Genomic DNA, 24,081 nt, shown 5'->3' on the forward strand with positions numbered 1-24,081 from the left:
AGAGAGAGCATCCACTGCCCACGCTTCCGGGTCGGCGACCGGAGAGACTTAAGTGGGAAGTCTCTTGTTGAACTTTGTGGCAAAGAGGTCCACCATTGGCCGAAACCACAGTTCCCACACCCCCTAAAGGGTGTCCTTGTCCAGGGTCCACTCTGTGTGGATGACACTCTTGGACCTGTTGAAAGCATCTGCCAAGATGTTGGCTTTTCCTGCTATGTGTCTCGCTGAAAGTGCAATGCCCTTGCTGTGGCACCAACGGAGGAGAGCCTCGGTCCGCAGGGAGAGGTCTGCCGAGTGCGCTCCCCCCCTTTGTTCATGTAACATGCGACCGTCGTATTGTCCGTGAACAAGCGGATGGTCTTGCCAGTGGCTTCCCCCATGAAGTGCAGGAGAGCCCTGCGAACTGCCTCCAGCTGCCATGGACTCCATCATGCCCAGGAGGGAAGAAATGTCTGCGCTGTTGCTTGGGAGGAACGGCGCAAGTGGCTGAGGAGGCCTGCCAGACGGTCCCAGCGATCTGGCGTCGGAGAGACTATCATGGACCGCGTGTTGAATCTCATCCCTAAGAAGTCGAAGGACTGACTTGGGGACAGATCGCATTTCTCCTGGTTCGTGAGGAAGCCCAGTTGGGAGCAAAGGTCTAGAAGTCTGGCTGTATGACTCTGGCACAGGGCCTGCGACTGGGCCAGGATAAGCCAGTCGTCCAGGTACACACAGCGATGAATGGATTCCGACCAGACGATGGACACCAATTCCCGCACCACCTTGGGGCAAGGGACAAACCAAATTGGAGGGCCGAGAACTGGAACACCTTGTCCCTCCACATGAACCTCGGGTACCGACGGGATGCTGGATGGATGAGGATATGAAAATAAGCATCTTTCAGATCGTTAGAGGTAGCCCAATCGCCCTGTTGAATGTCTCCCGAATCTGTGCCTGTGTGTCCATCTTGAATTTGATTTTGGGGAGGAATCTGTTGAGGGGGGACAAGTCCAAGACTGGTCTCCACCCACCCGAGACCTTTGGAATCACGAACAACCGGCTGTAAAAACCACACCCCTCCCTTGGAGGAATCTTTAAGGAACTTGCCCGGAGAAAAAGCGCCCTGGGCAGAGAGGGACTCCCTGCCTGGAGGAGGAATGGAAGCAGCACCCCTGACAGTGCGGGCTGGCTTATTAAGCCATTCCTGCGCCATTTCTGGCACTCTGAGTTGTCTGGTGGTTCTGGTGTTCTGCGCATGACACTTAAAATTTGAAAAGCCAGAAATCAACAACATTTGACAGAAGTCTACTCTGGGGAACACCTACTGTATTTAGCTACCAAACTGCATGAACAAGTGACGTTTCATGCGGAAATTCCCAACAGGAAGTGAGAAAAGCTCAAATTATGATGTTGTGTCACACTTCCTTTGTTGACGTAATGCAGTTATGCTTTAAAGTTTTGACGCTGCCTCTCTCATAAAATCCACGTATTTCATCAGTTCACGGTGAATATCGGCACCAAATGTAAGTGAAAAACAAAGTTTCTTGATCGTTATTTTTTTTACTTCTTTAACTCACCCCGGACGAATAGTTTTCTCCCTTGCTTTCACCTGCAGACAACCCATTTGTTAGGGTTAGGAAAAAATAAATCACAAAAAATACAAAACACAAAGTAACTGAATGAAACTCCCTTACTTGACCCACTGACCCCTCTCCTCGCGTCATGTGTACTCCCACCCCCCTCCCTCTCTTCACAGCCCTCAGAAACTGAGTCACTGTCAGTACCTTTTTGCTGGTAGCTTTCTTCACTGCAGATACTTTATTCAACGTCTTCATCATCCTTGTCGATGTCGAAACCTTCAGTTTGAAGCATTTCAATCACTTCATTAGCAGTAAAAAGTCACTGTCATGATCTAGTTTGCTTAAAACATTTCCACAACAACAGTGATGAAACTGACAGCCCATTAAAAATGGTAATGCAGTCCATCCATCCAGACAGCGTTTTTGAATAAGTGGCTAAGACTGACAGAATACGTGCAGGGAGCGTTGGAAGAAGGGGAGGAGAGGGAGAGGAGTGAAGTAAGATGATAGGTTGAATGCCAGCCAGAGGTCATCAAGGGGGCATGGCTTTTGGGAAGACTGTACTCACATTTCTAAGCAGACTGATTGTAGGTAAACAACAACTGCCAATGCTCCATGATTATCACGAAACGCAGGGTTAAAGCTGCACTGGACATGAAACATGTGCTTTTTATTTTTGACGCTTTTTCCCCGCTGAATCAGCTGGCTGACTTGTTTGAAGAGGTGGCAAGCCAGATGCACAGCAGACACTTCAATCGGCCCACGTGCAACTTGAAAGGAGTGAATGTCAGCAAAGAACTTCACCCTCTCACTTGCAAACACTCTTTGCTGTCAAACAGTTTGCCAGCTGAGTTCTGAGACCGTAACTGACCTTCTACATTGCCTTTACCCACCTTTGTCATTGTTGGGACAGTGATTTACTTACATGTCTGCATGAGCTGTGATTTGTTTTCGTAAACTTATAGCCTGTTTTTATTTCTTCTACAGGCATAATCTGACAACAGGCATGCTATTATTTCTAGCTGTGTTTTGTTTCTTTTCTTTATGGATGTCATTATGTTGAGGTGGAAAGACTTTTTTGCACAAAAATTATTGTCTTGACTTTACATGCCTGAACAGTATCTACAATCAACCTAATTGGGAAAAAAGCCCAGAAGCAGAATATACACTCAGTTTCCTTCAAAAAAAAATTTACTTTCTTTCTGTATTGCCCATAGCTTTTGTGCTAACTTTTTTTTGTGATTTATTACCCCCAAATCCTCAAAATTCCCTGGCAAGGGGATAGCACATTTTTTTTTTTTAATACAAAATTCTCTGGCACTGAACTGGTTAAATTTAACACTGAGTTTTTGCTGTACTGGTCACAGAACACATGTCTGTATGCTTGAATAGTTAACACTAAGCTGTGAAAAATTAAATATATGTAAAAAAAATTAAAAGAAAGAAAAGAAAAGTAAAAAAAGATGCTATCTGCATGTGTATGGTTTTTCCTGATTTTTTCCTGATTTTTATTTCTCAGATTTTAGGAACGCATAACTGCGAAGTGTTGGTGGAGTTCTTGCAAAAAATGGGAAAACACGTTGTCTTCCCTGAAGGAAGCTAGACCTTCCTGATCCCTACACAAGATGTCACCTGCATTGATGCTTCTGACTCCAGTGGACATTATATTACCCCCCCCCCTTTTTTTTTTAAAGCTCGCACACCATTTTTTGTGTGTGCCTTTTTCACTTTTTTTAATTACCATTCTTTCCCCTAATACCCATTGTCTTGTGTGTCCATGAATGATTTAATCTTTATGTACATGGGACTCAATTTATATGCCTTAATGAAGTTAATCTACTTTCATTTTCCTCTGTGTGTATGTGTGAAAACATGTATGTGTGTTTGTGTGTGTGTGTGTGTGTGAATAACTGTGATGACGATGATGATGATTCCCAAAGATTCCTTGTCTCCATTTAACAAAGCACAATACTTTTTTTCCTTTGTAAACTGATTGAATGCAAACTTCTTGTTCTTGAGAGTGTGATGCATAAGTAACATATTTCTGGCTAATAAGTTACCTTGGGGATAATGGAACCAGCAGAAATGAGGAAATCTTTAACTTTTCTTTCTCTCTTTAACAGCTTTGAAATGTGGGGGATGAATAGAGGGAGGCTTTACGTTGAATTTATGTATATGACTTGGAATAAATGACCTGTGAATATAATGTTCTTGTGCTTCTTTTGCTTTTTCTTTGTGTTTGTGTCATGTGTAACACAGTTTCACCTCAAGCACATACCCATTTATTTACTTGAAAATCCTAGTTACCTTTTCTAGCATTGTGTATTCTTTCTATAAGTACTAGCAGAAAGTATACAGCATGTTAATGATAAAATTTTCATCAAGACTCATATTCATACATATAAATAAAAAAATAATTTTCATAATCATTAAAAAAAAAAAAGAAAGAAAGAAGAGAAGTAAAACAAACTGATCACTCACATCGTAACTTTGATTCTTTGTCGCCTTTGACACTGAACTGAGAAATGCCTTCGATGAATTCTGGAACATATTTACAATTCAGATATTTCAGCCAATGCATTTAAAATAAAGGAAATTACTTTTAAAAAAGAGGAAAAAACGAAATAACAAAAGAAAACAAGAATAAAACCATTCAAAAATGGCATAAAAATATAACTTTTGGCTAATAAACAAATGAAATAGAGAGAGAGAGAGGGAGAGAGAGAGAGAGAGAGAGAGAGAATAGTTATATACATATGTACCATGGTATGGACCATTCTCCACATATGAGCATCATTCCATGGCTTAACAGTGCTCCTTTTTTAAACTGCGACTGAGAGTGCCACATGTCCTGGGATGGAAGAAAGAAGCTGTAAATGTGTCAAAATTACGATGAAGAATTCTCACGTAAAAACAAAAACAAAAATAAAACAACAATAAAAAAACAACAACAAAAAAACAAGACAAAACCAAAAAACAAAACTAATGGTTTTGTTCTTTGCCAAGTGGGGCAGCCTGTTATAATTTACATTGAAGCTGGAATGTCTAATGCATTTGAATCACAGTGAAACTAATCACCCAAAAATATTCCTGGCAAATTAAACTTTAAGAATTGATTTCTGATATGTGCTAAACTGTTATCACATCTCTTCCTGGAACAGGACAGATCTCATGAATAAATGAACAGAAAAATAACAGCACAGTGATCTGAGTTTGGTGAAATTAGTTTATGCAAAATCTTGTTTCAATAGTTTATCTGCTGCAAAATTAACCACACCAACATCTGATTCAATGAGGATAATCATTAAAACAACAACAAACAAAAAAACAAAACAAAGAAACTGGCCAACAATGAACTTGCCCTCCTTCCTTCACCAAACAAGCAACAGCCACCCCCTTTTTCAAATTATGTAAAACATTTACTATATTCGGACTCCAGAAGTTTGGTAAATGGGGACAGATTGGCTGGTATAAAGTTAATGACTGTACAATGAAACACAGCTGGCAACTTTTCAATTCACTGCACAAAATGACATGTTGAGTCATGTGAACTGACACTGGTCAAACTTGGTGTACTTAATACAAAACACCTTCTTACCTTTGAAGTCTACCTCTCCATTTCCATCTGTATCAAAGATGTCTATGACTCGTTGCACCAAAGGGTTTTGTTGCAGTTCAGGTAATGACATGAATTCATCAACACTCAGAGATCCAGAGTTGTCCAAGTCGAGCTTCCGAAAGCGTTTGCCGAGTCGTTTGATCTCATCCACATCAACTAAAACAGAACATAACAGCATTTTATAAACCGCTGGTTTAGTTTTTGATGTAGAATATTTCACCAAAATAAGAAACACTACTTAGATATTCCTCTTTTTTCATGTGCATATATTAAGTATCTGTATGTATATAGTGTTAATTTATCATACAGGCAGAAAATTATGGCCTGTTGTTGAGGCTTGGTTCCTGAAGCAAGATGGCAAACTGACCTGGAACTGTACTCTTAGGATTCAAGAATAAAACACAAACATGAGGTGAATGGTTTCCTAATATTTCACCAACGCCTATTTTGATGTTCTCTTAAACGGTTAAGGGAAGGAAGAAAGTGGAAAAATGTTTCCTGACACTCCGATTTCCATTCCAAAATATTTCAAGAGCAAAATAACAACATTCTTATTTTGAATTTGATTCATTATCTTAATTTCATTTATGTTGACAGGATTTTGATACTTAAAAATAAAAAGGTCCTAAAATTGTGTTGAGTCCTGATCCCTTTACCTCCTTGGTTACACTGGGCTATACTGGAAGACTGGTTGGATAACAAATATGACAAGATCATCTTTCCCATTTCAAGGATTACTCATCATAAAATATAAATGAAACTGGTTTTTGACTTCAGTACACTGGATTCTGTATAGGCATGGAATGTAACTTTAAAAACTCAGAACATTGCTGACTGGTACAATAGCATAATCACCAACTGAAAAACATAACATTCTTCACTCACTGTATGAAGATAATACCATAAATGTTACATATAAATCAAACAAATTACTCACATGTGGAGCACAGCTCCATAGGCAGACTGTTTTCATTTCCCTGGGTGGAAAAAAAGAAGAAAAGATAAAGTTTATATCATAAATGCAAACACATTCAGATTCTGAATCAGGACGTTGTATATCATCACTGGTTTTGAGAAGAAAAAAAAGAAGAAGAGGAAGAAAAGAAACACATATATTCATGTATTTGTTGAAAATATAATGCGAGCATGTGTTTCTTTTGGTGACAGTCACTCTTGTACAGAGTAAACAAGAAAGGTTGAAGCACTGAGCCTCTGTGAGTGCCAGTATAACAAGTGAACTGGTGACACACTGGCAGCAAAAGGTAATAAGAAAGATTCTGTACTTATTGTGAAGGGCAAGAACACAAACACAGGTTACAGAAGTGATCACTATCCTGCATTCCTGTGTTTTCCCCCTCATAACAGTGAGTGCAGCATCACTATCAGACACCTTCATAATAAAAAAAAAAAAGAAGAGTTCTTTCGCTCTTCACCTGCAGCTGCTGTTTTCTTCTGATTTGGAATTGGACTTGGAAAGGGCTTAGGACTGACCTCCTACAAAAAATCTTGTGTGCCCGGCGAGACAGAACAATATCTATATCATTATCAACGCAAATCACAAAGACGCCATCACAGCTCTGTTGGTTGTGTGCAAGGCTGGCAGGTGAACATTTTCAGTTCATTCTGGGGTCACACTCATCCAGAATCAACATTGGCATTCTCTCTGCCCACCTTTTGTGTCCTGTTGTGCTGTATATGTCAGTGTTGTGTTACATGGGCCCCCTCACTGTCCTGTGACTGCTACAGTATGATACACATACACATGCAAGTATGCTCATATAAACATGTACATTCTTTGTCATGCATCTCTTTTTCTCAAGTTTTTGTCTTCACTGACATTTAAAAATAAGCTATCCATGTCAAAAGATGGGCAAAAGAAATTGATAAAGCAGAAAGAATTAAAGCTGTTCTTTCTTTAACAGTACCATTCCAAATTATGTCACCAAATATTCTGCAACTGACAGTTAATGACTGTTTTTGTTGTCGTGCCCACTCAATGGTTTTGTCCTTAATTTTATTATTTTCTAATATTAACTAATACTATTATTGTAAAGATCTATTTTCTTTAAGAAAACAACCCCCCACCCCCGCCCCCAAAATAAACATTTCTTTTCATGATACTTCTTCATTTTCACTACCAACTAGTTCAGGGTCAGTTAGCTGAAAAAACCAACAACAACAAAACCAACAACAACTACTGAGGAAATGCGGACTGTTGAGAACTATTGCAATGACCTGCTAGAGATTAGTTTTCTTTCTTGTATCCATCACTTGTGGTCAACACAACTTACATCTGACACACCCAGTCTTTCACATCAGAAGCTTGGTTCTCAAACTTTTGAAGTTGTAAACTGTGTTTTCTGTCAACTTGCCACCTTTCTAAAACCATCTGTTGCACTGTTTTACTGAGACACTTAACTGCATGTTCAATACTGTAATGTGTTTGTACAGTGTGGCAGTCGTTAAAAAATTGTTACAATTTCTGTGCCCAGACTTATAATAATATCGTCATGTGCAGCCAGATTTCTGAGTCGAGAAGAGTGACAAAATCAGTTTAGTCAAGTAACTCCTGCTACAACCAGAGCTACAGGTGTGTCAGAACAATATGTCACCAGTTCAATATATCAGAAGCATGTGTCAGCACTGATTGTAAACACAGTGGAATAACACAGACATTGCTGGAATATATCTGCCCTGTTGACAGCCATTGGCAATAACTGTTTATTTCATAATCAGTAGATAGTTTATAAATAATTCAGAGACTGAGAAAGTGAGAGAGGGAGAGGGAGACACAATGAAAGAGGAGGGAATGGAAGGGATGAATATGGACATCAGAAATCAAAACTGCTTTAGTGCAACAGTTAGTACTGTATAAATATTATTCAGAATGCAAACACTGGGCTTCTGGTATGTTAATGTTTTATTATAATCTTTGAGTGTTCCAGATTACCTTCAGGGGGTCACTCTAATGTCACACATTCTAATTAAAACTGCACTGCTAATGACTATATACAAATGCAGGAATATCTCCTAATTCTAGCCATAATCATTTTGGTTTCCAAGCAAAAGTAATGAAAGAAAAGAACTCTTTGTAGCAGACAATCCTGGCATCAGTACTGGATTTTCACTTTTTTCATGTGTTCATTCTAGTAGTTTTCAGAACGTCTGAGGGACCCACTCAATCAGTCAATGAATATGCAGTGCATCCTTTCAACTTTCAAAGTGTCAAAAATGCATATTTATGCTTATCACTGAGAAGCACTGAATAATCAGTACCTTGGACTATCACAAGAAGGGAAAATATGACAGCATTATTTTGTTCAGCCTAGATAGGCACACTATGGTATGAACATTAATTTGAAAACAACATACCATGACTGGTTTTCTGCACAAAAATGATTTGTGGGGGGGTAAAACTATAATATGGCTCTGACCTCCCAAGTCAACACATGTGCAGTCCTGCTAGTAACCGAACCCCCTTCATGTGTATACACATGCAGAAGTTGAAATACACTTGTTAAAGATCCTTAGTATGAATCGTACGATCCATGTCTGCATTTCATGTTTTATGGTAGCAAGAACACACCCAGAAAATGGAGTATGGCTGCCTGCAGAACAGGGTAAAAACAGTCATGCACATAAAAACCCGCTCATTAGAGTAAATGTGGGAGTGGCAGCCACTGGAACACAGAAGCAATGTGGTTCAATCAAGATGCAAGCCAGCAGAAAGTAGGACACTCTGAGTCGTGTGTGTGTGTGTGCGCGCGTGTATATGTGAGTGAGTGTGTGTATGTGAGAGAGAGAGAGAGAGAGAGAGAGAGAGAGAGAGAGAGAGAGAGAAGTGTCTGAGCAGAACCCTTAAGTTGGCTGAACACTATAGAATACTGAAGGTATCGATTCACATGACATTGTTAACCGCCTGTGTGTTTCTATTATTCTGCTGTGCTTGTCTGGGACCAGGTCATGAAAGAATAGGGGTGGCAGCCACAGACATCTGTGGTGGTGGAGCCGACCTCTTTATAAGTCAACAAGCCTAGGGAAGCGGCTCACCTACTACTTCTGATCGGCAATGAATTGCACCTACAAAGAATATGTTCACAAAAGCTAAACCTAAAAATGGAGGTGCAAAAACGCCGAAGTGTATGTATCTTGTCCAAAAGAAAATGTACACATCAATATATATATCTTGAATGTGTGCTAGATCATGTTATAAATCAGTATTAATGCACCATTTACAAATAAAATGAAATGTGTTGGCCATCTATACACAGCACAATTCTGTACACTGACATGTATTTAATCATGTTATTTATTTGATGCACTATTCACACACACACACTCACATTAGACATGAGTCCAATGCAATGCACACAGAGCGACAAAACAGTCACACACACACACACACACAAACACACTGAAATTAATGAACAACCCCAGCATAAATGAAAAAATGTGAGAGAGAAAGCAGAGGGAGAGTTTTTGGATTGGGATGACAGCTACTGATATTTCACCCTATATAAAAAAATATATCCAAAGTTTTCAAAGAATAAATAAGTAAATAAATACATAAGTACATAAAGAAATAAACTAGTCAGCAATTATAATTATACTGACTGATACTTTAGTACAGAGTAAATAAACAAATAAAACAGCCCTATAATAGACACTATCCAAAGTTTTAATAAAAAAAACCCGTAATATACAAGATGGCATTATAAGAATATACAGTTCAAAAGTAATGCTAAGTAAAATTTCAATACAGTATAATAAATGATTAAAACAGAGAACAAAAGTCAAAAGCTTATCCTGATCAGCTGATGATCAAAAGTTTACATTAAGAATTATATCTAATCATATTAGTTTTGGGGTGATAATAATTTTTACTTATCTAAATTTCTGGGGGAAAAAAAACAACTTTCTATTTTAATTTACACACACACACACACACATGTATGATCATATACTATATTAACCATTCACAATCATGAACATTTACATCCACAGACATAACATCATGCCATACCACACTCCACACATTTTGCAGCTGTTATAGTGTGCCAGCAGTGTCACCCCCCACCACCTGCACTCTGTCCCCCTTCCCTCCCAACCCCTTTGTCCCCCCCACCCAGTCTTTGAGGTTGCGCCGACACCCGCGCCACCCTCCCTCCTCAACCCTACTCCCAAGTCGGCGCCTTTGGTCCGCAACACCGCATCACCCGCCCCAGTCGTTGAAACACGTGCGGTTATGTGACGTCTGCCGCAATCCCCGTGTTGAGCAGAACATCCCATGTGGCGGCCTGTCTTTGGAGTCGTTCCCCATCTCCTCTTCCACGAACGCAGCTGACGTAGATGGCGGGACTTCGGAACGTAAACTAGGGAAAATTATGCTAATGCAAACTTTGATCAAGCCGGCTAACATGCCGAGAGTTGTATTGTCCTGTCTCCCCAATCTCTTTGTGACGTAAACGGGTGAACTTGTCATCAAGTTGTTCAACTGCTGCTTTAGGTGTAGGGTGAACTTTTTACTGTGTGCTGCTTGTAGGAAGTACTTGAAGTAGGCAGTGTGTGCTGCCTTAGTGTGTGTTGCTTTTGCTAAGTAGGGTGTACTGCTTAGTGTATGTACTGCTTACCTATGTTTATTGTAAAGTAAACACTCTATAAAAACCACTCCATGTGGCCCTGCTATTGATGTGAGGAGAGAGTGAGTGAGTGCATCATTAGTTGGTCCCATATCCCCCCTGCATAACTCCCCTCTCTCTCTTGGAATTGAATCGAACTGCAAAACACTTTTTACAACTTGGCGTTCCCGACAGGATAGGCAGGTAGAGTGATTTATTGACCCAATAGGCAGGTTAAGCAGTTAGTAGAACTTAAGCAGCACACAGCCAGGTAACACAGCCCAGTAACAGCCCAGAGATGACAACCCCAACTACAGTGGCGCAGGAATTTCCCATGGGGTGGTATGCAGCACCCACACTCCCAGCATTCACTGGTGAGTCAGGCGAGATGTCGGCTGAGGACTTCATCATGGAGGTGAAGCGAGTCCTGGCTGCGTACCCCATGGGAGACGAGATGGCTGCCTACTTCATCTACAGCCATCTGCAGGGAACCGCATGCAGGGAGCTGATGCTGCGGGACCTGGAGGAGACGAACACCCCAGAGAAGGTGATCAACATTCTGCTGGGGGTGCTCGGCGATGGGCGGCGTGTCACCACACTGCTGTCCACATTTTTCAGCAGGGAGCAGTTGCTGGAGGAGTCCGTCTTGGACTATTCTCATGCTCTGTGGAGTCTTGAGAGGATCATCCGGATGAAGAGCACTGGGGCCCTCACTGCTGAGATGCTGAGGGACCACTTCATCAATGGCCTCCGGAACCTCCTGCTGAAAAGGGCGCTGCGCCGCGTAGTGAGGAGGGAGCCTCAGACCACCTTCATCCAGGCAAGGGATGAAGCCCTGATGCTACAGAGAGAGATGGAGGAGGACCAACAACAGCAACAGGCCAGGGAAGAGAGCAAAATTAGGGGACAAACTGTTGCATTTGGAAGAGAGCGTTCGGTCCATGCAGGGGTTAGTGTCAGATTTAGTCAGTCAGAGAGATGGGGCTGTGATAGGGAAAGGGGCTGTGGGTAGGAAGAGAAGGAACAGAGGTAGGAAAGGGAAAGGTCAGTCAGTGGTGGGAAATGGGATTTCCCCAAAAGTGGGTAAGGTTCTCCCCAAGGAAAAGTACTGAGATTTCCACAATGAGAACCAGAGAGACTTGCCCAAGAGTCTCAGGAGGCAGGATCCGAGTCTGAAAGAAAAGACTCCAGTCAGGACAAGGGGTGACTGTGAGGATGATCCTTGCAAGGGTGAATGGGTGCTGCTGCCCATACCACCTGATCCAGGTGTTCCTGGTACATGTACCACAAGGGAGGGCACAGGTGATAGAGACTGCCAGGATGCAGTCGAGTCTCCCAGAGGGTCACACCAACTGGTGTTCTCGAGGTTGTGTGAGACTAGCACCAGGTCTCATCCGAAGCCTGGGGTGCATGGGACATGTGTAGGTGCCATGGTCCCAGATCAGACTGACAGGGGTGGGAAACTGTGAGGGTCAACCTGTAGGGCTAGGGTTAGCAGCAGGGGTAAGGTTAGCCATCCAGCACGGGCTAAAATTGTAGCTGAAGCCTGCTAAGGATAATTTGTGGATGAGGAAAATTGTGTATGTCATGCTATGCTGTTTTGTGTTTTTTCCTCCTGTTCCAGGGCTTGTGGTTGCTGATGTGTGTCAGCTGGAACACAGTGTTGATTTTTGCGTTGTGTAGCTCCCCGTTTGATTTTTTTTACGTATGCTTTTCTGGGTTATGGTGTCCTGTACAGCTTTATCATTCTGAAATGTATTTTTGGTGGTTTCTTTTGTCCTGTAATGTCTTCATTTTCACATGTTTATGTTTTTGCTAATTTTTGGGTTAGAGAACTAATCTCCCCATTAGCATTAATTGATGACGGCAGTGGTCAGCAGCAATGAGGACATTGCATTCAAAAGCCGGGGGTGGGTGTTATAGTGTGCCAGCAGTGTCACCTCCCACCACCTGCACTCTGTCCCCCTTCCCTCCCCACCCCTTCGTCCCCCCCCCCCTTCTTATCTCCCTTCCCGCTCGGTCCAAAGCCCAGTCTTTGAGGTTGCGCCGACACCCGCATCACCCTCCCTCCTCAACCCTACTCCCAAGTTGGCGCCTTTGGTCCGCGACACCGCATCACCCGCCCCAGTCGTTGAAATATGTGCGGTTATGTGACGTCTGCCGCAATCCTCGTGCTGAGCAGAACATCCTGTGTGGCGGCCTGTCTTTGAAGTCGTTCCCCATCTCCCCTTCCACGAACGCAGCTGACGTAGATGGCGGGACTTCGGAACGTAAACTAGGGAAAATTATGCTAATGCAAACTTTGATCAAGCCGGCTAACATGCCGAGAGTTGTATTGTCGTGTCTCCCCAATCTCTTTGTGACGTAAACGGGTGAACTTGTCATCACAGAATGTTATAAAGTGGGTTGAAGTGAGCGAATCAGATCAATCTGTTGAATTGGACGAATTGGGATTAAGCAGTGAATCTGTCAGTCAGTCATGTAGCGTCATTAGGACAAGCAAAGATTGGTTATTTTAGTTCAACTAGTTGGGGGAGTGAGTGTTGTAGCTTGCATTAGTATGCACAGTATGTTGTGGGAAGGGATAAAACCAGTCAGCAAAGCCAGTTCTTAGCTGTCTCCCAGAAGAACTGACTGACACAGGGTGACTGACTGATCAGTGATGTGAGGAGCAAGGAAATCCCTGTTGGGCTGTGTGCTGCTTATAGGTGCTGCTTTAGGTGTAGGGTGAACTTTTTACTGTGCGCTGCTTGTAGGAAGTACTTGAAGTAGGCAGTGTGTGCTGCCTTAGTGTGTGTTGCTTTTGCTAAGTAGGGTGTACTGCTTAGTGTATGTACTGCTTACCTATGTTTATTGTAAAGTAAACACTCTATAAAAACCACTCCATGTGGCCCTGCTATTGATGTGAGGAGAGAGTGAGTGAGTGCATCATTAGTTGGTCCCATATCCCCCCCTGCATAACTCCCCTCTCTCTCTCGGAATCGAATCAAAATGCAAAACACTTTTTACACAGTTTTGAGAGATACTAAATCCATATATTTTAATGCTGTGTGCCTCAATTTTCAAACACAATTTGATTGTAATATTCAGTACTATACCCCGAAAACCCTTCACCTTCTCCCTCCCAATAATGACATGAATACAGAGCCATGACATTTCAGGGTCAGTTCACTGATTCATTGTCTAAGCATCCTCTGGAATTTGATACATATAAGGCCTCAATTTTCATTTGTGAAAAGAAAAGGCAGTTTTATTCAGCTTTGTGACAACAGGAAGGCTTTCAGCCTGGGGGGAAATCATTTCTACCATTCTGTATTATCAACAGTATTTTGTACAGCAGGTTTCTACTATAACCAGCTTGAACACAATTGGCCTTGATCAGATATTAAGAACAAGAAAACCTGGTGTATCTTGGTGTATGTATTGTGAGCTGATGTAGTTATGTTGTAACATACATGCCTCTAAAGCCCCTGTTCAAAACAATTACCAATTCACTATCCAAACTCAAATAGTGCCATACCACACTCCACACATTTTGCAGTTTTGAGAGATACTAAACCCATATATTTTAATGCTGTGTGCCTCAATTCTCAAACAATTTGATTGTTCAGGTGCTTTACTTCATATCATTTCTATGTAACCTTGTGATGCACTACTCCACTAATTCTATTAAACATTTCAAATAAAACAAAAATTTTATATATAAAATGATCTCACAAATCTTTGAAATATCAACATATATTCAAGAACCATAGTATTTGAACTAAGAATAATTTGCATTTGAAACTCCCTTTGAACCATCAATATGCTGAAAAGAAAGAAAATAGTTTCCTGCAGAGTGTTAAAACAATTCTCATCAGTTAATCTTAATGGCTCTATCATGGGAGTATACTGCATAGCTAGCATAAATTAAGAAATGTATGTAAATGTGTGCACAGCAGAGCACAGTCTGATTGGCATAAAACTGAGGTCTAACAACAGCCTGACATGCATCATGAGAACTTCCACCAAAAATTTTGCATGAGGGCCATGTAGAGAAGAGAAAAATATCAAAGCAAAAATAACAATTGCAAAACACAGACATGAAAATGTTTTTCTTTATTCTGTGCAGTAATTAAGTTCTTTAAAAACAAATCCAGACTGCATAACCAAACAAACAATGGACACTCCACCCTGGTGTGACAGCAGGCCAAAAGGTCAAGGTCTCTGAGACACAGAGTGCCAACTGCTGACAAAGTGAAGCTATTTTAGCATTTAGCTTAAATGAGAGTAAGAAACACACACAAGAAGCTATTCCCAAAGACATTTATCTGAGCTAGCTTGGGAGGAAGATTCAGAGATGAAGCTGCTGACTGGAGGGTATTGTTACAACAGACCATACAAAAACTGCTTCAGTGCTTGAGTCCGGAATGTCTTCTAGTTTCACCAATACTTAACATAAAAAATCTTAGTATGTTGTTTATATGAAAAAATAATAAATAAAAAAAAGAAAAGAAAAAAGCACCATTCTCATTACCTTAAGCTATATTTTAGTATATATATAAAAAAAAAGAAAAACAAGAGAGGCAAGGCCTTCAAGACTCACTTGTGATACACTAAAAAAACAACAACACAAACTAATCGTTAAAATGTGTTCTGTATTTAACCAGATTCGAACCCCGCGTGTTCGGGTGAGAAGAAACTGCCTTATCCATTACACTGTCGTGGCTTCTTAACTGACGTTCTAAAATTTAACATTTGAACATACTTTTTTAAAGGGCGATAAATCAATTGTGGTATTCACAGTGAGAACGCTGTTTAACTCACTCGCTGCCATTGTCCGTATATGCGGACATCGTCGGAGAAAGCGTTGGATGCCAATGTCCGCATATGCGGACTTGGATTTTAAAAAGTGGTGCTGTTGGAGTGACGCGTCGGATGCGAAAATCAAAAGCAGATGTGATATCTTACGTCACCTCTGGTCAGCTTTTCATTCACACACGCTGCGTGTGTGTCGCGATAAGCTCAACCGCAGTTGATAACAAAGCGTACCCCCTGTCAGCTTTGTAAGTTGTTTGACAAGATGGCGTCACGGCGAAGTGTTCGACATGGTCGGAGAGGTGAAATGTTACTCAGCGTCGAAGATGCTTTGGAAATGATCCAAACTGAAGGCTCTGATGTCGAAGGAGATAATGTTGATTCTTCGGACAGTGAATTTGAACCAGATCCCGATGAACTAGAAACAGATTCGGCCGCTGAAGAGAGTGTTTACAATGGAGAGGAAAGTGAGGAACATGTGCCAGCAGATGAGACAGACACAGACGACGAAACCACTGAGGAAATGGACGATTTTGCAAGTGTTTTCACCAGTGATTGGACTGACAATTTTTCCTTTTTCCCTCTTGCACATCCCTTCACTGGCATACCAGGTTTGTCAGCTGACTGGCCAGTCAACACCCAGCCGGTTGAGTTTTTTTCTTTGTTCTTTGATTTTCATTATGTAGAGACAATTTTTTTTTTTTTTGTGTATGTGTGAATTTCAACTTTCTTCACCACCTGTTCATACTTCATTGCATGCACTAGGTCTTCAGTTCCTCAAATAGTGTTAGAATGTGATGTGGAACATGTTGGTGTACCTTTCTGATGGGTGCAAAAATGCTAAAAAATACACAAAATATGGATACCGCGATCAAGATCAAGATGGCGAGTAAATACTTTGATTTTTTGCACACATATGGAACAACATTCCTTGCATACATATACTAAATATCATTTGTCTGGGTGTTTATTTGTGTTTTTTACAATTTTCCCCCCATCCTATACAAACCCTGGGTTTTCAGGGATTGGCAAGGGCAAAAACTCTTGGCATGGAGTGAGTTAAATCATATTATTCTGGTGTATCTTGGGCATTCAAAAAATCTTTAAGGGCAATAAAAAAAATTTTTTAATGGATATTGCCGCACTCACACTGCAACATTTAGCCGTTTTCACTAGATCTAGACAGATGTACAAGTTTAGTTACACCTGCCGGGAATGTAGTACGACACGGTCGATTCAATTTCTCTTTTATGTTCATTCTAGTTTTATAGTTTTAAAGTTGATATGAAAATTTAGTATTTTGTTAAACTAATAACATGTAGAGCCAAGTACAAGTACTTCTAAATGTCGTATGAAGTGAAAAGGACTTCATTTTGAGAAAAGTCAAGACTGAAAATTTTTTCGTTTCATCGTGATCAGTTCGAGGGTATTAACAGTAAATGCAGTTTGCATATAATTAGGCTTCATTTTTTATTTTTTTGTGCCCATCCCAGAGGTGCAATATTGTTTTAAACAAGATGACTGGAAAGAACTGAATTTTTCCTATTTTTATGCCTAATTTGGTGTCAACTGACAAAGTATTTGCAGAGAAAATTTCAATGTTAAAGTTTACCACGGACACACAGACACACACACACACACACAACCGAACACCAGGTTAAAACATAGACTCACTTTGTTTACACAAGTGAATGAAAGAAAAAAAAAAGCAGCACCCAGCAATATTACTGGGACATAAATCATGAACAACTATCTTTTCCAAAGTCTGGTCTTCAGGCAACAGTCAACCAATGCTGAACACCAATGTGTTACGGCAGGCACTACATGACTTTAAGGGTCTGTTTTTCACAGCTGAATGAAAACATATATGGGAAAGAACAGCAAGCAGCTCAGTCACTAATACTGGAAGAAATGAAGCAGAACAAATATGATTTTGCTTCTGTGGGATCAGAGTAAAAGTAAACACCAGTCTTTTGCTACCTGTACTCTGCAATAAGTAACCATTTTCAAAGTATTAGATATTACAATCTCAACAGTGATGAACAGAAAACATTTTGACTTAGCTGAATGTTACTGACCAGTTTTCTACTTGTTCCCCCCCCCCCCCCCCCCCTTTTCTTTTTCACTTTCTAAGTGTCTGTGTTCATAGACTGCAACTCTGATGTTCACATACATGTATGCATGCTGGCTCTTACATGACTGACCCATTTTACCCTATGTTATAGGTAGCCATGCTCCATTTTCATGGGTGTGCACGCTAGAAATGTTACAACTAATACAAGTGTCCCCATAATGCACCAAAGGCTGACATGGATTATGGGATTTCACAACAGTGCACTCACATGGATTGATATTAATGATATTTATTTATAAGTAAGACAGAACTTGTTTTCTTCAAGTATGTAAATACATGAAAAGGGGAGGAGGCATAGCAGGTCTGAATGTGATGATCTGGAAGACACAAAGCACAGACATCACAACACAACTCAGGTCCCTTGGATTGGATGTCCAATCCTCTAACCGTTTACCTACTGTGCCCACCTTTCCCCCTATCATTACACTTACACTAGTTACAGTCATCAATTTTTATGCTAGATGTCAAAGAGAGAGAGAGAGAGAGAGAGAGAGAGAGAGAGAGAGAGAGAGAGAGAGAGAGAGAGAATGCGAAGGGTTTATTCATCAGGCCATGGCCCCTCATGACTGGGTAAGTGAACAAATTCCATTACAAAATATTCAAAAACAAAATTAGATTTCAACAAAATAGTACCAGAAGTAGAAATGAGAAACAATAGTTCATGACATACTAGATTACTACAAGGTTAGAATTTATCTAAGTTTCAATGCTCTGTATAAGAATGTGACAGATTATGCACGTCACATTGTCTAGTCGATCACATCAGATGACTTAGTTCAAAGGTGCATGGATATTGGTAGTACATGTACGTGGTAGGAATAAACTTTAGTATAAGTAAGGGCTTGACAGCACAAAACAAAATGCAGTTCATTTTCCTTGAAGGATTTACATAATAGGCACAGAGAGAGAGAGAGAGAGAGAGAGAGAGAGAGAGAGAGAGAGAGAGAGAGAGAGAGAGAGAGAGAGAGAGACAGACAGACAGACAGACAGAGAGAAGAGAGAGAGTTTTTTTCTTTGATTTAATTACATATTTTATATCATGGATCTCAGTAACTGTGAACTGATATGATCTGGACACCAATTTCTGAACATCAGTAGACCCCAAAATCTTGATGAATGATGAGTTTATATTCAATTTATAGGAAAAAGTAGTGAACTCAATTCCTATGTTCAAAACATTTCATGTAAACAATTCTGTTAAAGAAAAAATGTGGAAATATTTTGACTGGACCATCTGATGCAGAAAAAGAACTGTAATCACATATCGTGTTTCTGTAGTGTAACAAAAACATTTCTCTGGTCTTCCCCCCTCCATAGTTGAAACTTGTATCTCTGTGGCTAGATTAAACTAAACCTCTCTGTGTATTGTATGCCTATATAACTGCAAAATATATGGGTTTGAAATAATGTGTGTGTATATATGTGTGTGTGTGGTGGAGGGGGGTGGGGGGTCAGTGGGGGGGGGGGGGGGGGGGGAGAACTTGAGTCCATTATGTCTTTTCATGCATCTATATTACTATTAAGTACTTTATGTATTGAAACACATACAAACATAAAACAATTAATAGTTAATAATAATAACAATAGGACTTAACTTTTCTATGACGCGATATCCTGTCTCTAATGCTGCTCTAGGCACCTTACATCACATAAAAACATTACAACAGCTCTTTGTCAATCCAATTTGTTCACAGTTCAGAATCAAAGAACATAATCCATCAAACAATTAAAAAAAAAAAAAAAAAAAAAAAAGAAGTAAATAATGCTCAGATCAAAATGAAATACATTCAATAAAACACACCCACCCACACACATGCCCAGACACATTAAATATCAGCTGCATTGAAACTGGATTACATAAGCATTAAAATCTCTAGCACAGAACTCCATTTGGCGAACAGACTTTGGACTATCCATTGTACTGAGTTCAGAAATGTTGGCAGAAAAGGACTGGAGATCAGGAACATTTATGAGGGACAATGGTAAAGAATTCCAAACTTGGGTACTTGAGCTTTAAAAGAGTAAAGACCTATGGCTTTTCCCTGCACATTTTAAATTATTTCTTGGGACTTAACTAAAGTAACTTTTCATAAATGGATCTCAAGCTTCTGCATGGTTCATACGTTTCCAATACAGGGAAGAGATATATTAAAATGTCAGAAGGCAAGTGTCGCAAGTTAGTGAATGTGGGATTCTACAGGAAGCCAGTGTAACTGATGCAAAAGAGGTTCAGAAAATTTAATAAAACTTAAAAGTGAACTTGTCCAGATTTACTTATTTTGTTAATAAGCGACTGGTTTTCTCAACAGTAGTGATTTTGTTCATTAGAAATGTTTCAAGTATCCTTTACCGATTTTTTCTGCCCACAAACATTGACTGACACTGAATGCTGGGAAACAAGAAAAAACATAGTGTTTTAAATTTAATGAATGAAAGCTGTTTCTGTAAAGATGAACATATAATGATATAAGCTGCCAGCATGGAGTCTGATACAAAGCTGGCAACAGTTCCTAGTATAAACAGTAGCATGCAACAACCTAGCTTTCAAAAGCTTCATGCAGGAAATCAATACTTCTTAGGTAAGCCTGCCACTTGTGCCAGGCACACTTGCAAAGTCAATGACTGTTGTTGATTTTAGCACTGCATCACCCACATTTTCAGCCACAAGTTATGATTGAAATCACTCTTACAGTGGTAATAGATGGCTAGGCGCTGAAGCTGGAATAGGTAGAAAGTCAAACAACTATTTGCAGAAAATGCCTGAGCATGTGCATGCCTGTGCACTGAGAGAGAGAGAGAGAGAGAGAGAGAGAGAGAGAGAGAGAGAGGGAGGGAGGGAGGGAGGGAGGGAGGGATTGAGGATGGGGGGGGGGGAGAGAGAGAGAGAGAGAGAGAGAGAGAGAGAGAGAGAGAGAGAGAGAGAGACAGAGACAGAGACAGGCTGAAATCAAATGGCTATGAAAGTATGAGTGTACAGAGCTAGAAACTTTCGACAAGAAGAATATCTGAATAAGACTGAAAGCTGTCAGGACAACCAGGCCTGCTCTTTCCTTTTCTGAGACAGAAGGGATGGAAAACATATCATGAACACTGGATATTTATAAAACAGAAAGCCCTTCACTTCTCTGTGGTCATATTGTACACTCATTTGCTAGAAAATATAAATTATATCATTAATATTCTTAATATTATACATGTCCTAGGGATAATTTATATATGTATATCTATATATCTACATATTTAATTACATATACTATATATTTATGTCCCTTAACTCAACAGTGAATTTACCGCAAAGAGAGAACTCAAAACTCACAAAGTTTTTCAGTCAAGGATTATTCAAGAACAGAGACAGAGAGACAAAGACAGAGAGAGAGAGAGAGAGAGAGAGAGAGAGAGAGAGAGAGAGAGAGAGATGGTTTATTCAATCAAGGTCATAGCCTCATATGAAAATAATGAATAGAAGGTAATAACAGAGTTTTACATGTGTCACTGCAATTGGTAAAAAACAAAACAACGGAACATCTTTCACACAAACTATCGGTGAATCTAAGAAATAAGTGTCTCTCTTAATTGCAGTGCTTTATAAAGGTACACAAGAAAATTATGTACGATAATTTCATTGTTAGATGCCATTAATAAACATAGCCCAAATAAATAAGGATGGGTACATATAACATTTGGGGGGAATAAATTGGATTCGTAAGTCAGTCAACAAGATTCCTTGTACAATAGCTCAGAATGACATGTTGCTTTGTAACGATATTGTGTGTGTTTATTTCAGAAATTCCAAATCTAAATCTGGTCAAAGTAAGTCTGAGGTGTCCGTTCATATCAAACAAAAGGTATCCCTTCACTATAATTATGATTAGAGGTATAAATTTGATACATATCAAATCTTTCGCAGCCACCAACAGTCTATCAACTGTTGATGAAGAATTTGCACAAATCTAATTTCATCCCCTACTCCTTGATATTCCCATGCATACCCAAGCCCAAGTTCACGTAAACACATTTGTACATTTGATACCCAATTTGTTTTGCCTTTTAAGTCTGAATCATATAGCATATTCTAAGATTTACTTGGCAGTCAAGTATTATTCATTTTTAATACCTTTAACCAGTAACAAATTCATCTAATAGCAATAGCAGAGTTAATATAGATTGGGTGCCTATTAGTTTCTCCATATACTAAATTATTGAGAGTTCTCATTTCAACCCCTAAAAACTTTTTAAGCTCAAATAAATGAACAGACTCACAATGCATAATCAATTTTCTATCTGACCCCCCCCCCCCCCCCCCCCCCAATTCTAAACTATATAGCACAATAGGTTGTATCTGCACATCAAAGAATTTGAGAAATAGCTTCAAAGAATTATTATTCAACTAACGAAGTTTCTTCATAATATGTAACAATGCATTTTTCCAGGAGAGAGAGAGAGAGAGAGAGAGAGAGAGAGAGAGAGAGAGAGAGAGAGAGAGAGAATATCCTTTGGATAGCAATTATCACCCGATAAGATGAAAATCAGTACACGTATGACTAAGCAACTCAAACAATTTAGTTTTGTTTATTTACATTACTTCATTTTTTTTAAAAAGATGTCATGATGTATTGTTTATTTGAAATGAATAATTCATCAACAAGTTATATAATCTATTATAATGCAGGATGCACTGATACCCCCTACTTTTTTCCCCCAAGCAGTTGAAATGGAGTGCCTAAAACACGCCAACGGAAGTCCTGCAAAAAGCATTGCCACAGTGACTATAAGACATACACTGACGTCCTGCATGTATTTTGATTTTTCCTTTATCAGTTTCACAGTTTGGTTCAAAATACAACGTACATGAACAGACTCTGGATCATAAACATACTATTTAAGAGAGCATTCATCAGGTGGAAGACCCATTTTTTCTCAATAATGATTTGCTAACTGAACCACTTGGAAGCACCTGTGTAAAGAGGGTTTGCCTCACATGCCAAAAAGGTGTCAGGCACTTAGTAAAATGAAGACAGTGGTCCCATTCAGCCAATTTTGGCAACTCTGCAAGCTGCGTTGATGATTATGTATGACAATGAGAGATGGGTCTGTCTTGACTCATGATTGATTCAAGCTCAAAGGTGATGACAATGACAGTGACAAGATTGACAGCAGCATTCAACACTTTCTTCAGTCCATCTGATCAATCAGACCATTTTTGAGCAAGTGATGATGACTGACAGTGCAGGCATGGTACCTTCATGTAATTTGAGAAGAGGGGTAGGAGAGATATAGGAGTGGTGTAAGACAATAGGTTGAAGGCCAGAGGGTGTGGTTAGGGTGTGTTCCAAACCCATCAACCAGGGGGAAGGGAATATCATCAAAGTACGCTCTCCTCTTCAGGGGGACACTCTTAGGTGTAAGAAAAGCTTGATGACCTGATTTCTCAAAACAGAATTGATTTTTCATGTTGACCGAAGCCACGTATGTCATTGCTGTAAGTACAAGACTGGAAGTGTTATAATTCACTGACTGTCATCTTAAATTAATAAGCCGTTTAATTTTCTTTTACAGGCATAATCAGACACTAAGCATGCCATTTCCAGCAGTAGTTTGTTTGTTTTCTTTCTGGGTGTCTTTCTGTGGAGGTTAAAATAGATTTTTTAACGTATCAAAATAACTGTCTTCACTTTGAAATGCTCTAATAGTTATCTACATCAATGATAGTTGGGGAACCCCCCCCCCCCCCCCCCCCAAAAAAAAAAAACGGATTTAGAATCCAAATCCATGCTTTCCAAAAAAAAAAAAAAGAAAAAAAGTTTTCCTTTGTTCCATACTTAATTACTAAATTAGTTTTTCTGCTACAATTGGAAAAACTACACACACACAGAAACAACAACAAAAAACAAAATAAAACAGCAACCCTGAAACATTAAAATTTCTGGGGAAGGGGAGAACACTTCATTTCATACATATACACAATTCTCTGGTACAGAAAGGATTAATGGCAGATAGAAAGAGGGGCGGGGAGGGGGTTGTGAAGATTGAGGGGAAGAGGGAAGAAAGGATGTATAAATGATATGGCAGCCAGCCAGACAGGAATTGGATAGAACTGTTGTCGTGGATCCATCATATTTTGGTGGATGAGGAGCTGCAACTGCAACTTGTGCAAGGTGGAGATTTTGTGAGCAAGAGAGAGAGACAGAGAGAGAGAGAGAAAGAGAGAGAGACTGTGTGTGTGTGTGCGCGTGTATGTGTGTGTGTGTTTTGGGATGGGGTGTATACAAAATACAAAAATCCCTTGCAATTCATAAATAATTAAACTTCTGTCAAGTGACTGTCAGTGTTATGTAATCAAATCAAATCAAA

The 24,081-nt window shown here is 39.9% G+C and overlaps 1 protein-coding gene across 1 annotated transcript in view; it reads right to left on the reverse strand.

Moving 5' to 3' along the window:
• The window catches only part of LOC143296165 (calcineurin subunit B type 1), a 32,690-nt gene that overhangs the window by 5,759 nt on the left and 2,850 nt on the right, over positions 1-24,081 (reverse strand). Inside the window, exons 2-4 of the mRNA XM_076607973.1 lie at positions 6,119-6,158; positions 5,161-5,337; positions 4,044-4,103 (exon numbers count right to left, since the gene is read on the reverse strand). Coding sequence (XP_076464088.1) covers positions 4,044-4,103; positions 5,161-5,337; positions 6,119-6,158 — 277 coding nt within the window. The remainder of the gene's footprint in view (positions 1-4,043; positions 4,104-5,160; positions 5,338-6,118; positions 6,159-24,081) is intronic.

This window comes from Babylonia areolata, chromosome 21, assembly GCF_041734735.1.
Source record: "Babylonia areolata isolate BAREFJ2019XMU chromosome 21, ASM4173473v1, whole genome shotgun sequence".
In the NCBI taxonomy this organism is placed as follows: domain Eukaryota; kingdom Metazoa; phylum Mollusca; class Gastropoda; order Neogastropoda; family Buccinidae; genus Babylonia; species Babylonia areolata.